Source organism: Protomyctophum parallelum (assembly GCF_964188405.1).
Source record: "Protomyctophum parallelum genome assembly, chromosome: 14".
NCBI lineage: Eukaryota > Metazoa > Chordata > Actinopteri > Myctophiformes > Myctophidae > Protomyctophum > Protomyctophum parallelum.
The window spans coordinates 49,980,196-49,997,589 of NC_139709.1; the positions used below are offsets into that span (position 1 = coordinate 49,980,196).

Sequence of the window (17,394 nt, forward strand, 5' to 3'; positions counted from 1 at the left end):
CACGGTGGCCATTGTCCCTGGCTATCAAAAAGCTATTAGGCCGCGCGCCAGTCGCCTGTCAACGTCTGACATGGCCAGTACGCCACCTCGTCAGAGAGTCGCTCCCTTGATTGACAGGCTGGAAAACGCCTTTCCCTTCTCCCCGTGTGACCGATGGGCTTTGTTTTGCCTTCCATGTTGTGATGCACTTTTCTTCCGCTCTCTTCCGATATTTGTTTGCTGTTCTTGTTGTTGCAGTGAGGGTCATTAGCCATATGCTGGCAAATGCGCATGACTAAATTAGCAGTATGTTTGTGTCTGTGGAGGGCGGGGGGGGGCGGGTTGTTGACCATGTATTTTTGTGTATTATTCATTTTGGATCACCGAACTGTGTCTGAGGAGGGAAGAACTTGACTCGAAACACAAGGCAGTAAAGTTGTGTGAACACGTTGAGGATGGGGCTATAGGGACGGGGGGCGACGGAGGATGGAGGGCATTGGCCCCGGTGGGGGGAGGGACGGGGGGCGGCGGGGGGGGTTTGGGGGGGTGCTCGCGTTGGCAGTGTCAGGGTGCGGAGAGAGGGACGGGGATTTGGGAGAGTCAAGTGCTGCTGAATGGAGAGTTGTTGGTGGTCCACGGAGTTTGTTGCGGCAGCTGCCCTGAAAACAAATGGAAGAAATAAGAGAGACAGAAGAGAGAGAGAGAGGCGGGTGGTTGGAGGGGGGGGGGGGGGGGTAGAAGGTTGGCTCCTCACATTTTTTTTAAACTCTTTTACTTTAATCTGTCGAAAAAGCGATAGAGAGAGAGAGAGAGAGAGAGAGAGAGAGAGAGAGAGAGAGAGAGAGAGAGAGAGAGCGCTTGGCAGCAGACCCTGGGTCCTCCAGCCCTCTCCCCTGCCTCCTCCTGCTTCACTCCGGCCAGCTAAAACTAGCAGTTCAACACCCCTTGTTTCCCCCCCCTCGGTTCTCCTCTCTCCCTGCCTCCTTGCTCTGTATTCAGCCTAGGTGCTGGAGTGACAACGAGCCATTCATTGTGGAGGTAGAGGGAGAAGGACTGGGGATCTTTCCTATGTCTTTTTGTTGGGGGTCTTGGGGGCTGGGGGGTGATGGTGGGTTGGGGGGGGGGGGGGGGGGGGGGGGGCATTTTCCTGAAATGGTGAAACACAACAGAAAAGGGTCAGAAAGAGAGAGGGGAGGTGGGGGCATGTAAAAAAGTAAGCGTAAGGGAGGCAGGGAGGGGGAGAGAGAGAGCGCGAGAGAGAGAGAGGGCTACCATGCCGAATGAGCAAGAGAGAGAGGGGCGGAGAGGAAGCGGAGCTCCGTCAGATGAAATGAGGTGAAAGTAATTCAGGCATTAATCAAGCCAGGGCAGAAGGGAGGGGGTGATTTTTTTCACTACTCCTCCCCCCCCCCCCTCCCCCCCTCCATCGCACCACGACAATCCCCCCCAAACCCACCCCCCGCCCGTTTCGCCGCGGAAACCGAGCGGCAAAGGTGTGAATGAAGGAGCCTAACTGTGACCATCAGAGAAGCAGCAGTGGGTCACACAGCCTCAAATCATGTCCGAGTCCAACGTCAATGTCTCTTCCACTGCAGAGCAGGTCAGTCCAAAGTCTAGCTGGTTTCTATTTATTTAAATGTTTTTTTGGGGGGTACAATATTGTGTGTGTATGTGTGTGGAGGGGGGGGGGGGGGTCGCTCCTACTCACGTCCAGTTGGCGTAATTGTGTGTGCCGAAGCAAGAAGAGTAACATTAAATAACTCTGTTATTTAATGTTATTTGTCCTTTCTATCTTTCTTTTTACTTTCTTTTTCTTTCTTCTGTAGCATGGCTGATGTGTCTTGGTCTTTGTTAAAAGGAGGCTTGTAAGAATTTGCGGGAGAAGAAACAAAAAAATAGAACTACAGTATATCCTGGGTGGGTTCCAGTCCATATGTTTAGATCCTCGATTCGGAAGTAGTTAGCGAGTCTTTTCTTTTTTTTTTTTCTTCTTCTTTTTCCTACTGCTTTTTTTTCTTTTCTTTTCTTTCCTTTTTTTTTTTTCTTTTTTTGTGGACAGAGTGAGTTTTCTTGGACTCATCAAAGCGGCGATTGTTTTTCCCGGAGCTGCCTGGACGACGGTACAGGGTCCTGAAAGAATTGAATTCATCAAGACGAGCTATTGTCTGCGCCGCCTTATTTTTCGGTGATCATTCAGGGGGTCGGTGACGACTCAATACCCCCCGCACCACGTGAGGAGGGGGACGCAGCTCTTTAAAAACCCGACCACGTGTAGCAGGCCCTGAAAAGTTTTTATAAGTAATTGCAGTGGGAAGTCCGGGGCAGCGCTGTGAGAGATGGTGTTGGTAAGGAAGTGGGCTGGTCCCTCCATGTGTGAAAAGAGAGTGACAGAGTAAAAAAGACGAAGTGTCTGTCCCCCCCCCCCCCCCTCCCAAAAAAGAGCGAGCTGAGGGAGGAGGGGGATAGGGGGCTTGCTGGTGGATATTTATGTGCCTCCCTAACACACACACACGGCGGACACAACATTCGTTTTGCACTCGTTTTAACCGCCACCTGACTTTAAAACACTTTCACCCTGGGATTTGTTTGAGACAAAAATGAAGTTATTTCCGTAACGGCAGTTTGGCCAGCCTTTCTGTGCATCTGGCTGTGTATGTGCAATGCGTGCGTGTGCGCGTGTGTGTGTGTGTGTGTGCGCCCTTGCCAATTTGTTTCGTAAGCCAATTCCTTGTATCCTGTTTCCGATTGCTACTGTCTAAGCTGAGTCAGCTTGCTATAGTTCTCTGGGTGCAGGCACACATACACACACTCGTGGACACATGCACACATTTACACACACACACACACACACACACACACACACACACACACACACACACACACACACACACACACACACACACACACACACACACACATACACAACCATATGCACAGAATGGCTGGCCAAATAACTTCACAGCGTTGCAAAGAGAAAGCTATTTAATTTACTACTTTATCGACGGTTACTAGACCGGGCGGGCACCGGCCTACTCGGGGGAGCGTTTTCAACTTCACCCACCTGATGGCTGCTCAAGCGGTCGTGATGAGCTGATGGGGGTCAGGTGTCGTGCTCAGGGACACGGTTTTCCTGGGTGCAGCCAGGAAACTCTCTATCCACTACGCTACAGCTGTCCCACATAATCGTGCTACATTGAAAGTATTCGAAAATATTCTAATTTCACCCCAGCTCCACTCCACATCGTCTTCACACATGAGGCAATGCTATGCCTGATTTATGCTTGGTTGTGTGCCATGTCATTCGCCAAAAATAGCAGGTGTATTTGATCACAAGCTTGTAGTTGTTGTGAGCATGTAGATTGGCAATGTTTTCAGTGCACAACATTGTGCATCGAGTATGAGACGAGGTCAAGGCTCACTTTATTGTCCACATATTATATTTGTCTTGGGACCCCTGCTGCAACCACACACAAAACATTAATGACAAACAGAATACAGACACAACATTACACAAGTGCACACATAGTGGGAATAATCTAACCTCTTACAGTCACTGATGTTTCAGGGCCTCATTCAACATTTTAGTTGACGCTGGTACAAAGGTTTTTTTTCTTTGTTTTTTCCGGATCTTGGTACCTTCTCCCAGAGGGCAGAATTACAAACTCTCCATTTAAGACATGGGTAACATCACTGACAATTTTCTTAGCCTGTTTTAATGTAGCCTGCAGACTGCAGACTGCAGAGAGGGGCGTTGTCTTACCCCTATGATCTTCCCTGCACCAAATCTGACCAGTTTGGTCAGATTGCACTGAGAGAAGGTCACGGTTTTGACCATTGACGTGTTCATGCGATGTAGTCAATTGACCCTCTATTCTGTTATCGGTGTTATCGAAAGCTGTAGAGTTGTCATTATCAGATTCTGACCCATATCTTATCATGAAGATCCATTATCTTATAATGAGACCTTATAAGGTGGACGGAACAGTACATGAGTCCATGTATGTATTTATAAATAATAACGACAGTATAAAATGTCTTTTTTATGTGGACACCCCCACCAGTTCATTAAGTATGCCTGGTTTGCCTGGTGGGTGGTGATGGGTGGTGAATGGTGATCCACCTGAAGTGAAGCCGCACCCACACCTGTTGTTGTAGGATATAGAGGGAGGGGTTAGAGGTATGATATTGTGATGTCACTACAGTATATCACTGTTTTTGTCATTGGTACGTTTGACTGTAAAGGTTTCAGCCTTCAGGAAGAAACCCTAAATGCAAAGGGAAGACATATTGTCACCTCATAAACACATGAAAAACTGGAAAATATACAAAAATCACAGCACTCCATCTTCAACATTGAGGGTCTTTACTTTACACAACAAGGGCGTTGATGAATAAACAATACACAAATATCTGTAATTTGGCATCAAACTATTCATATGCAGGAGTTGATGCTTCATTCATACATTCAGACATTTTTATTTGGAGAGAAAGACCAAATGAAATTGTCTTAATATCACCTTGCATTCTCTGTGCTCACTACTGTTCCAAAAATATATTTTCTGGTGAATTGTGATAATCTCACAGAAAGAAACCGTGAAAGTGTAAAAATTGGCCTGTAATGTCAATGTGTGTGGGCGCATGTGTGGGCGCGTGTGTGGGCGCGTGTGTGTGGGGTGTGGGCACGTGTGTGTGCAAATCCATATGACTTCTAAATTACCATAGGTGAAAAAGGATTGGATTCTACTGTACTACAACAAATTATTTTCGGATGTTTCGCTGCTTTCAAAGTCCTGTAGGTTGTTTGAAGTTCACAGTCAGCAGTGGATTCTTATCAGCGGTACTGTATGTGGAACTGTATGTGGTACTGTATGTGGTCGGTAGTATGGGGCGGTATCTAAGGCAGAATGAAAAGCCAGATTATTCAGAAATACAACCCAGGGTGATGCCCTCTAGCCTGCTTATTATCTGGCTACTTAACTTCTTAAACCAAATTATACTTTGCTGCACCTCGCTATTTTGGACTATTTCGGATATGCTCAAATAGGGAAGCCAGGTCGAAAGTGGTTAATAAAGAAATCAATGATTTGACCCAAAGCATAATAACAAAAATGATTGTATTTATTTAAAAATGAATGAATTGCTTCCGCTGAAGAAAATAGTTCCATTAGATTATATTTCCACAGGTGTTGTGAATGAGGCGAGTGCAAACGATCTGTTGTTGAGCACGACAGCAAACTCCTATCGAAACATAACGGACCACAGAATGCTGTGGTTGACAATCAGAATGGAGCATTCAACCAAGCTGTATAATAAGCGGTTGATATACTGTAGGTTGTGCTTCCCCCCCCCCCCCTTGCTTTGATGTAATTCTTTCCCCCTTCGCTGACCTGGAACCTTGAATGACATACTTCTCCATCTGTGTCCACAAACATGGCTGTTAAACCTTTGAGCCCCTGCGCCCCTGTTTGGCCACCAGCACCCCACCCCCTCTTATCTCCCCTCCTCCTCCTCTTTATGGTGGCTTTACCCACGTTCTTTTTAGGAGAGATTGAGGGGAAGTGTTATCTATGTAGGCCAAAGGTGTGTTTTTGAATATTATGTTTCAAAAGCACATCTGTATGAATAATATTAGGGGATGGGAGGTGTGGTGGTGTACATAGAGGTTTGGGGGGGTCCCAAACCTTTGCAACATGAATAAAAAGGACCTCAAGGGGTCACAGAATCTGGTGTTCATGCGATGTAGTCAATTGACCCTCTATTCTGTTATCGGTGTTATCGATAGCTGTAGAGATGTCATGATCAGATTCTGACCCATATCTTATCATTTAGATCCATATCTTATAATGAGACCCATCATCTTGATTAAACAGAATATCACAAATATATGCTCTACTTCTCACGGGGAGAAGTACTGAGGATGGACTGTCTAAGTGAGTGATATTTGTGACCTAAATATCTTATCGTCACTGATCACACCTTTCGTATTTCTTCAAACATTGGACATGTAGTATTTCAATAGACACTGGCTGCCAATTCTTTCCACGCAAGAAAAAGCCTCACACAGATGTTGTCTTTTCTTGAACACACCTAGTAAGTGCAGTGGAATATGTCTAGAGAAAATGACATTGTGTTGCCTCGAGACTAACTTCCTTATCGTTTGTTTTGTGACTATTCTCTAAAATAGTATGCCAGTACTGTTTTTTTTTTTGCCTTTTCATTCAAAGACAGGCACTTATTTATATACAGAACCCCTTGTTTTCCTCCTCCCTCAACCCAACAGAGACTTAAATGACCCCTCTTTGATCAAAAGTCCCCTGCCTCCAATTCCTTTGTGGTTTTCTTGGGTCGGACCTCCGCTCTCCACAGTGGGCCGACCTCACTGTGTCGGGACAAAAGTCTGAGGTCATCCGTGATTTCCAAGCATGCTTGACTAGTAATTGGAGTAATAAGGAGTTCAGATGGATGTGGTAATTGCTTGGTGTGGGTACTTCTGATCGGTCCTGACATGCTCGTGCAGAAAGAGGAGCTCGGACGGCACTTGGTGCTTAGTATTTGACTTTGGAGTCTATGAGGTTTTATTGCCAGTATTGAGTGATGATGATGATGGATAGACACCATGTTAAGGTATGCATGGATTTTGGATATTCAATTTTCAGATTTCTATGCGTACAATTTTTAATATCAAATCAATGCTCTTCTGCTGCATGATCTCGTTGCTGAATTGTAATCAGGCTAATTGCTCATTGGATATCGGAATTAATTTGTCTTCAAACATGATCGCCTAGACTGAAATAGCCATAGCAACGTGAGGAAAATACATCGCGTTGAGAGACTGACCCCGATGTTTGACGTGCAGGCCTACAGTACATGTAGGGTCACATAAGATAAGAGCTGTTGTGTTAGAAACCAATTCTCCAGCATCACAGAGTGGTAAAGAAAGATCAAGTTCAACCAACCTCTTGCATTTTTCCCACAACCTACTAATGTGTTGAGGTTTTCATCTGTCTGTATCTTCATATTATTCCGCCTGTCTAGCCTGCGGGGCTGTCTTAGTTACATACTGTATACTAATTTGGCTGCATGCATGGCATTAGTTCCACCTGAAATACAGCAATTGCATTGTTGCTGGGATTCATGGCAAGAAACAGGATGATGTCGGTGTGAGGAAACTTTCTGAAGTGGGATTTGCTTGCAGTGAATCATGTCACGTGTGATGTCGTTGAATTGACTAATTCAGTTTGATTCAGATTGAAGTTCTAGAGCACAATACACATCTAGCACGGGGAGCCAGCAGGGGCCTGGCCATGCACACACAACATGCATGCACACACATACACACACACACACACACACACACACACACACAAAATGTATGCACTCACATACACACAAACTATCCCATCTGGGGGCAGGTGTTGCTGCGCTGGACGGTTTATGGAGCGGAAGGGCAGGGTTAGTAGACGAGTTAGTAGTGAGCGAGACTATGTGGACAAGGGAGTAGCTGTGTGTGTGTGTGTGTGTGTGTGTGTGTGTTTGTGTGTGTGTGTGTGTCTGTGCGTGTGCGTGCGTGCGCGCCTTTCCCCGTGGAAGCTCTCGGCCTCTCTTTGACTTCGCTATGTTGAGCAGCCTTCAGGCGCACAGCTGCCCTACAGACTATGCACATAGGCCTACAGTAACCCAACACAAACTGACTGACTGAATGGATGGTTAGGCAGACTTGACTTGTTCACATGACATGGTAATTACATAGATGTTGACATCTATTTTTGTCGTGGCATTGTGTGTGCCCCCCCCCCCCCCCCCCCCCCCCGTGACGTCATGTGGCAGCCAAGTCTTTGGACGTTTTTACGGAACAACGTTATTCCGTACAAACTTTCAGACCAAGTCAATGGCATACATTTACTATAACGTATGGGTTCCACAGTACACTATGACGTAGTCGTAGTGGGTGCCACAGTAAAAAGCGATGTATGATCACTTCGTCATCATCAAGGGGGTGGCAGCGGCTTAGGGGTAGAGTGGCCGGGAGGGCGACCGGATTGGAACCGTGAGGTTCCCAGTTCGATCCTGGGACCTGGGCCGGGCTCCCCCAGAGTCAGTGTGGAAGTGTCCTTTTGCTCCCCATGTGCAGGTTGGTGCCTTCTACGGTGTCCTCTGCCATTGGTGTATGAATGTGTGTATGAATGGCTGAATGTAATACACAATCTATGTAAAGCGCTTTGGAGAAAAGCGCTTTACATGCACCATTTATACATGACCATGCATCATGATAAAAGGCGCCGCTCACTTCACACAAGTGTGATTTTTTTTAAATATAGTGGACTGGAGAAAGTGGTGCTTTAAGGCTTATAGAGGGTATGCGCGTGACATCATCATCAAACCAGGAAGTTAAGCAGGAATGTCTACTGAGTGGCTAAAAACTACTTTCTGGCCTTGACAGCCCCATACATCCAAACAGAAAAGTCATATCTAATTGCATTAAACAACATTAAACAATGTTAAACTCACGTTTCCTGTCACTTTGCCACTCGATTTGCCATTCACTTTATGCATGCGCATACCTTCTATTCATACTTCAGTTCGGTGATAAAGTGACCACCGTGGTGGTTGGAAAAAAAATGACGTCACGCCGCGGTGATAAGTGACGGCACCACTCACCTGAACACACCTCTGAGTATGAATAGGCCTTTACACTGCGTTGTCAGCTTGCCTATAGGTTATTGTGTGGGTAAAATAGGCTCTCTTCCTCTCTCTCTGTCTCTCTCTTTCGCTCTCTCTCACTGATTAGGCTCTTGTCTGACATCACACACAACCGTTGCCTAACAATATCAATTTGTGCTGACATTAAACGCTGCCTCACAACAACTTATGTCGGTCAGGATTTGGCCACAATCGATTTGTGCCGATGCCTGGCATCTCCACATAGGGTGATGTAAAACAACATCAATTTGCTCTTGTCCAAGTTGTCCCTATTGAACTGAATCATTTGAAAACATGCAAGTGGTATTTATGGTGCTGCATGTAATCACAGTTCTGCCATTCAAGATATTGGGACTGTTGGGTGTTTGCAGTTCTTTACAATGAAATGAATGCGTTTTAGAAAGTCTAGACTAGAGCATCACCTAAGATCATAACCTTGTGGGTGTGAGGTGTCATTTCAGCAGCGTCTCATTGACTGGGGCATGTCTTCAGAATGTGTAGGGGTTACTGCACATGTCAGACTTGTGGACAGCTGCTAGTGACCAGGATGAGAGGAGAAGGTGTAACCCTTGACACGGTTCAAGAGGTTGGACCCGACGGGAGAGTTTTCCATTGCTCTATTTTCTTTTTATTGGCCCCCAGGAAAACATGGGGTTTTTGAGCTGATAGCTACTGAATGTATCCATTTCAAAGTATCTTCGTCCAAATGGCATGAGTTCCAAGTGACGATGTACGGGATGATCAGTGTCATTTTCTAAAATTGTGCTAATTGTGAATTGTGCTTCATATCAGAAAGCGTCCGATAATCATATCAATAATACAGATTTTTGTTAGACATGGACAATATAGTGAAAGGAACAATACAACAGATTCACAGAACAGGTTGATTAATGCAGTAACGATAGAAAAGGGAGTGATATGTGAATTGTCGTCTTTCCTTATATAATGTTACTAAAAAGTCTCCTGTCTAGCTGTGTAGCCCGCACATCTTAGACACATGCACGCACACACACGGTAATTAGGGTGGAAAGATTACAAAAAAAAGAAAAAGCTCTTATGTTGAATTCCACGATGACCGTACACTTTCAGGCACCGGACAAATTACCCCATTTGGGGGCATGGAATGATGCCAATTACAACTTTGCGTTTCGTCAAATATTCTCACGAGTAGTTATTGCCACTGAGAGGGGTCAAGGAGCCCCAGCCTGGTCCCACACTCAACATGCCACGTCACATTTCAACCTGCTTTGCAAAAGCTCCTTTATCAGGGCTTGAAGCCTGGCGAGGGCAGGGTCAAAGGGGTCATGTTTATTCTTAAGGCCAGGGTCACTAGGTGCACTGGCTTGCTATGATGAAATTCCACCCATTGAACTGGATGGCATTACCTACCTATAGCCTCTACTACTTTTGCAAGCAAGAGTGTGTGCGACTGTGCGTGTGTGCGTGCGTGCGTGTGTGAGCGTGTGTGTGTGTGTGGTCTTTGTCAGTTATGAGGGGGGAATGAGTGACAACTAAAGCCTCAGTTATACTTAGTTGCATGCCGGTGTCTATACAAGCTATACAAGCTAGATTCTAGCGTGACGATATAAGAGCTTAGACTACATGGAGAAAAGGGTGATAAGAGTGGCTATTTGCTGCCTCAGGCCATGTCCCTGTAACTGTTAAAGCATGCTGCGGTCACTGCGAGGCTGCACAGCCACAGGCCTTAAGTGGTACAGGACACCGCGTCTCACTCAGGGTACAGATGTAGTGGATGTGGCAGTGGGCCACAGCCTGGACAAAGGGAGGCGTATACACAGTGAAAGTGTACAAATGGGTCCACTTTTTACACGTTCACAGTTAAATTGACCATCCAGATTTGACTGTGGATCAAGGGTTGGCCTCTAGTGCCACTTGAAGAACCGCAGATGACCAGACCAACCGCCGGGAGGACAATCATACTCGTTTCGAACGGCGATGACCAACATCTTGTCAGAATACAATAACGATGTGGCTTTCATGAGAATTACAATAATGTTATCGCAATCGCAAAGGAGAAATGTGGTTTTGAAGCTGGTAAATGTAGGCAGACATACAACAATTCACTTTGTGCAGAATGTGTAGTATTTCTTGTCATTTTTGGTGACTTGCGTGAATGGTGCAGATCCTTAGAGGGCTTTTGTTTGAAGTGTGGTATGACTGACGGTCAGACTGTCAGACTGACAGTATGACTGTCAAGCTCGTACGAGTGTACTGCAATACCAAACATTCTACTCTGTCACTACCTGCTGCAGAGGAGCTCATATTAAGTCACTGCGTCAGTTGGTGGTTTACACCCGCAGTGAGGTGATTCACTACTATCCTGTCCAAACAGTGAACTGAGCATAGGTATCTTCCTTATATTACCGTATCCCAAACGCAAACATGTTGCATTGGTCCAGATTCGCAACGCTACTTGGAACACAGTTATTGCACATTATGTATTATCATTCTAACATTGAATGAGGAGAAGTGTACTAACTAATAATTTGGAAATAGGCCACGTGGCCATGTTCGGCTATGCATATTTTGTAATTCCTTCTCTCATTTTAAATGCAGAATAATGCAACATTTGCAATTGCAATCTGTGAAATCAACAAATCAACACGATCTTAATATGCTTATGACGCATTGCACCAGCTTGAAAGGAGTCATAATTGCAGAAATGTAAGTGTTTTAACCCCTCATAAGGTTAGGGAAAGATATGGTATTTTATTTGTAGAAAGAATGACTAGTACCGTGTTATAACTGTGAAATGTAAGCTGTCTGAAGCCTGCAGTATAAAGTATTCACTCAGTGTGGTACAGTACAGTACATGCTACACAGACTGATGGAGACAGAGCCACACATACTGTACTGTGTACTGTATGTGCACGGTGTTCCAGTGCGAGTCATGCAGACAGAGATGATGTTAGATGCTTTTGGAACGACGGAGCATGAACTGCACTGTGCTGCGCTGGCCTGGCTGCTCGTTCGCTGCAGTGCAGTCCTTGGAACAATTAAGCAGGAGCTGGTATTGATTAGACCGACGCTCCGTCGTGGACTGTGAGAACCACATTGCATGAAATTGTGTGAAAATGTCAGTAAGCTGCCATACTAATGGGCTGCCAATATAGCTGGTACTAAAGAGGCTATTGGATGACAGTAGTGAAGTGTGAAGATGGCTATTAAGTTCCTGCTGCTACTCCCTGCTGTATTACGCACCCATATATCTACGCAAGCAAGCAGTGCACGCGCGCGCGCGCACAGAGCAGGAGAGAATGTACCTAGGCTAGGGGAAAGCACATTACGCCTCAGGTTTTGTCTTTGTAAGGATTATTTAGATAGAAGTCACTGACAGCAAATGAGGAGCTCCAAATGTTTTTTTTTGTTCCATCATCAAAGGATTATAGGTACATTATAATTTTCTACAGGAATTAATTAATTTACAACTCTTCAGACCTGCTTTGGTGCTACTAATAATGAAATAATGAGAGATGTGTGTGGCAATGTGCTAACCATTAAACTATTTCTATGTAATCTAATCAATAATATTTCCTTGTTCAGCACTTAACCGAATCTATGCCAGACCCGCGATTTTTCAGGATTCGTGCTTGCTATCTGCTTTGCCAACACGAGAAATATCAGTTTTGTTTAATGTCATTTAATCCAGAATTAATAGTATTTTATTTTTACCGTTTTATTATCCATCGTTGGCCTCCGGTGGCTAACATGGTGTGTAGTCATCGAATATCCAAAATATCCTTGTGCACGCACGCGATCTAAAGCATTTTAGGGCTCAGACTGAGATAAAGGACCATGTTTAGAGATTAATTTAACTATAAATGCACCAAGCCTCTGTACGTACATCTGTACGTCTGTAATCCACATCATTTGAGAACCATTCGGCCCTCTGACTTCAAATTTGACACGCACGTTCCACACCACCACAGGGGGTGCAGTGCCCGGTGTTGAGTCGGTCGGACCCACGGTTGTCCAGAACTGCCCCAAAAATAACTCTACCATCATTTCTGTCATCATTCTGACATATTTGGGCATTTCCTTAGTAACCGGACCAAGCAGCTTTTGACATTGGTCCGGTTGTTATGGCAACGTCCCGTCACCACCAGCTATAAATGTAAATTCTGATCACCTTTTTCCTCGACTGTACAAATAGGATGTCATTTGTGCCACTTTTTATGTAGCGGTTTGTTGGGGCGAGCTCGCGTCGGGGTGCCAGTCAGAGACCCAGTCTGACAAATGAGGTAAAATAATAACAGCCCCAACCACCGTACAAGGGATAGATAAATAAATATATCAACCCCTGGAACATACAGTAGACACACAATAATACCATACAGAATCATAAAGGAAACACGCACACACAGAGGACTTCATTTAAGTGAGCAGTGTATTGTATATTCAACAGTGAACCCAAACCCCAAATCAAATAATAAATGTTCAAATGTTTTCTTGAAGTCAATGTTCAGTTCCCACGTCACTCACGTGCCGTACTTTTACCGTCACATTATTGTTGTGTCAATATCTGTGGCCGATATGGCGATAATCTACCGATGATATCGTGCATCTCTAAACAAAAATCTGTTTACAAAGATATGACTTGGACTCCCTGTCCAACTGTATGCCCTGAATCTGTCCAACTGTATGCCCTGAATCTGTCCAACTGTATGCCCTGAATCTGGTCACCTTTGGTCCGAACCCTAAGGACAGACATAAGTAGGTCAAGTTATGTAATGGCCAAATCTCTGTTTACCATTCAATACACACACACACACGTGTGCCACTGAATGCCCTTTTTAGATGGCTCTGTAAATTCTTCCTTCTCCTGGGACACTTGGAATCCAGGCTAGTGCTTCTACTGTGATGTTTCTTGTTGGTTTTTTCTTCTTTTTACTTGGAGCTGTTGAAGGATCACAGACATGTTCATGTTGAGATCGTACTGTTGAACCTAAGTCACAGAGACTATATTCAAGTCACTGAATAAAAATGTCACTCATTAGAAATACGTTTTTGTTTTGGACATTGTAGGTTTCCATCCGACAGAGAAGATCTTTAACTTCATCCTCAGTTAGGGTCCAGGGATACTTCTCAATTGTTAATTCGAATGTAGATCTGCTATTGTTTTATTTATTTTTGGCTATTTTCTTTTCTTACATTTTTATCCCACGATTTTGTAACCCAGTTTTTCTTTTCACCCAGTGCCAATTATCTAATGTAATCCTGGGCGCTACACTTCCTCTGCCAACCTGGGGGGGCAGCGGACTGACCTCATGCCTCCTTCTATGCATGAGGAGTCCAAGCTGCTTCTTTTCACCTGACAGAGGGGAATTTCCCCGGCCGGACGTAGCGCGTGGAAGGGACACGTTATTCCGACCAGTTCCTTTCCCCTCCATCAGGCGCCCCGGCTGGCCAGGGGGAGGTAGTTTTAGAGACCAGGATTACGGCATGTTTTTGTGAGGGTATCTACCCTAGGGGACACGGGGAGAACATGCAAACTCCACACAGAAAGGCCCTATCGCCAACCCCCGCCTCGGGTATGGGCACTGATGACGCGGAGGAGGGAACACGCCGCCTGTGCCCACAGTGTCCCCAGCGGGAATCAAACCCAGGACCTTCTAGCTGTGAGGCGACAGCACTACCAACTGTGCCACCGTGCCCCTGTTTTTTGGCTATTTTTGAATAATTTGTGAATATTACGTAATGCGTACATACTGTATTTCGGTACTGGTTTTAGCTATAATGACATGCCCAAAATAGAGACGTCGGCTGAAAAGTGTTTAACTGGCGCTCAGTCAGTTCCAACTCTGGCATAAAAAGCCTCTAACAGCCTGCTCATTTGGTGTTTCCACTTAGCAGTGATGAGACATGTCCATGTGGGGTGCAGAGAGCCTGATGAGATGTATTCACTCCACATTGTCCTGGATTCATTGGAAGAAAAGAGATGATGATGATGATGATGAGGATGCTTGTTGAGGCAGCAGGCTCATGCTGATAGTGGAGAAAACCAAGAGGAAAGCGGCTGATACTGCTTGTTTAGGCATGCGCACGTGTACCTGTGTGTGTGTGTGTGTGTGTGTGTGTGTGTGTGTGTGTGTGTGTGTGTGTGTGTGTGTGTGTGTGTGTGTGTGTGTGTGTGTGTGTGTGTGTGTGTGTGTGTGTGTGTGTGTGTGTGTGTGTGTGTGTGTGTGTGTGTGTGTGTGTGTGTGTGTGTGTGTGTGTGTGTGTGTGTGTGTGCGTGCGTGCGTGCGTGCGTGCGTGCGTGCGTGCGTGCGTGCGTGCGTGCGTGTGTGCGCGCGTGTGTGTGCACTAGTATTCCTCTTAATGAGGCAGCATGCACTCTCATTCTGTGTGTGTAAAATGATGAGGAAGCAGCTTCGTCTGTTTGAGTGTCCAAGCATTAGTGTGTGTGTGTGTGTGTGTGTGTGTGTGTGTGTGTGTGTGTGCGCGTGCGTGCATGTCGCGTGTATGATTTTGAATGTGTATGAACCGAAATGTGTCCCCAGTGTCATTCGTGTAGTCGGCAGACTTCCAAGACAATTCCAAAAAGTCCCCGTAGTGTCATAATCTCAATCACAGCTATTAGGAAACGGGGATTAGGCTATAATAGTTGAGAATCTAGTTGTACACTAGGTTCTACAAACATGTCTCTTCTATAAATAAATAAAATATATTTTATTGTACAGTACTTCTTTACATCTTTATTCGGGAAAAAACACACTCTCTGCACCATTTTCCAGAAACCGGAAACTGTTTGACCATGGCGCTCATTGTGAATGAGTAGCCAAACCGCGCCTGATTCCATGCCAAGTTGTTCTAGCCTAATCAAGCCTTCAAATATTGGTTAATTAAACAACGTAAAGTGCTAACTAATTCTGATATGCCATGCTGTGCACAGCCACACTGAACAACATTAGGGTTGGTCATTACTTTCATGAACACATTCTTTCCAGGATCATACACTAATTCTTATTCTTATTATATGCTGTATGCTGAGATTTATACCCTGTTATATCCGCGTGTGCGCGCGCGTGCATGTGCAAATTCTGCATCTGTGAGTATGTGTGTGTGTGTGTGTGCTGGGTGCAGGTGAACAGCTTGCATTGGCCAACAGCTCCGCGGGCCAGTCTCGCGCATCACTTGACAGCCATGCCCCTTGAAGCCCTAATTAAATGAACTCGTTAAGCCGAGCGAGTGAGCGGATGAGAGAGAGAGAGAGGGGGGGTGTGTGTGTGGCAGCAGAGTAGCGGCTTCAGCTAGACCTGCCTAACTATCTGCACGTATCAAGCCACTCCTGTGCCATTTCTCCCATTCCCTCTCAGGCCCAACCCATACTGGGGGACGGTGTCCCACGTCAAAGATAGCCAACCTAGGTCCACCATGTCCGCCACGCGACGCATCATATGCATCAAACCTCTTTCTCTGCTTTTGATTTCTCCCTCTCTCTCTGGTGTCTCTGTGTGCATTACAATGTACAATTTAGGCATTTAGCAGACACTCTTAATCCAGAGCGATTTACAGTAAGCAAGAACAAAAAACATGGTATTAATACATCACAAAAAAATAGTCATCATGAATCATACGTAAGCTAAGAACCTAACAGTGGAATATCTATATAATGAAACTATGCGTATTACATAGGCCTACTATAGAGTGCCATGTCTACATAAAATGCTATCTAAGTTACATAAGTTGAGCCTTTGCCTACACCTGTAAGGCTAGAGCAAGTGTACGGGGCTGACATGGAGTCTGAAGAGGTGGGTTTTCAGACCACGGCGGAAAAGATTGGGAGTGCATCTTTGTCTTAGTCTTCTGCTCACTGGATTTGCATTTCTCGCTGGCCCTTTGTGCCCCCCTCACTTGTCACTTGTAATCCTATTGTTTCAATAGAAAATGGTCTATTTCCGAATTGGATTGGCAGATCATCCTCGTCGTGATTATACTTTAGTTGTGTGCCGGTGTTGCGCGCCAAAAACACCCAGATCTGCAAGCTCACAGCGCGCCGTCACAATGTGGCACCGTTGTGAGCTTGTAGATAGTCTGTTTTTCGGTGTGACCTGACCCACCGCACAGCTACAGTATAACTCTATAGCTTTACTGGTGGTGTTGTCAACCATTAACGAGCCAATCACGTTTTCCCTCCCATGTCTAAAAATTGTACAGTTTTGGTGTACCGAAAATAAAGCCACCAGTGCAGTGCACCGACGTGTTCGCCCATTGTAGAGGACAGGATTACGAATCCCTGATGGTTTTCATCATTATCCGGTGGTTGTTTTGAGATAACGCTGACTCTCCATGTTGTGTGATGCATCCTGAGTTCCTGCTGTTCTTCTCTCTGTTGTCATTCTCAACACAGCTTAACCTTACTTATACTTACATCTAGTGGTGGAAAGTAACTAAGTACATTTACTCAAGTACTGTACTCAAGTACAATTTTGAGCTATTTTTTACTTTATTTTCAGTACTTTCACTTCTACTCCACATCTGAGGATAATGGAGTACTTTTCCTCCACTACAATGTTTTATATATCTCGATTAGATTTTATATATCACAATAAGATGCGTTGAGAGCTTGTAGATCTTCTATTTTCCAAATAATTTGTATACATTTTGAAAACTTAAAATGGGACATTCTGCATTATTCTGCATAATGAGTACTTTCACTTTTGGCAATTCAATATATAATATAATGAGTCTTTA

General features: G+C 45.0%; 1 protein-coding gene across 1 annotated transcript in view; it reads left to right on the forward strand.

The window, feature by feature from the left end:
• Positions 1-1,537: 1,537 nt before the first annotated feature.
• The window catches only part of slc6a9 (solute carrier family 6 member 9), a gene marked incomplete at both ends in the record, with an annotated part of 48,336 nt that continues 32,479 nt past the window's right edge, over positions 1,538-17,394 (forward strand). Inside the window, one exon of the mRNA XM_083781660.1 lies at positions 1,538-1,579. Within this exon, the coding sequence (XP_083637786.1) occupies positions 1,538-1,579 (42 nt within the window). The remainder of the gene's footprint in view (positions 1,580-17,394) is intronic.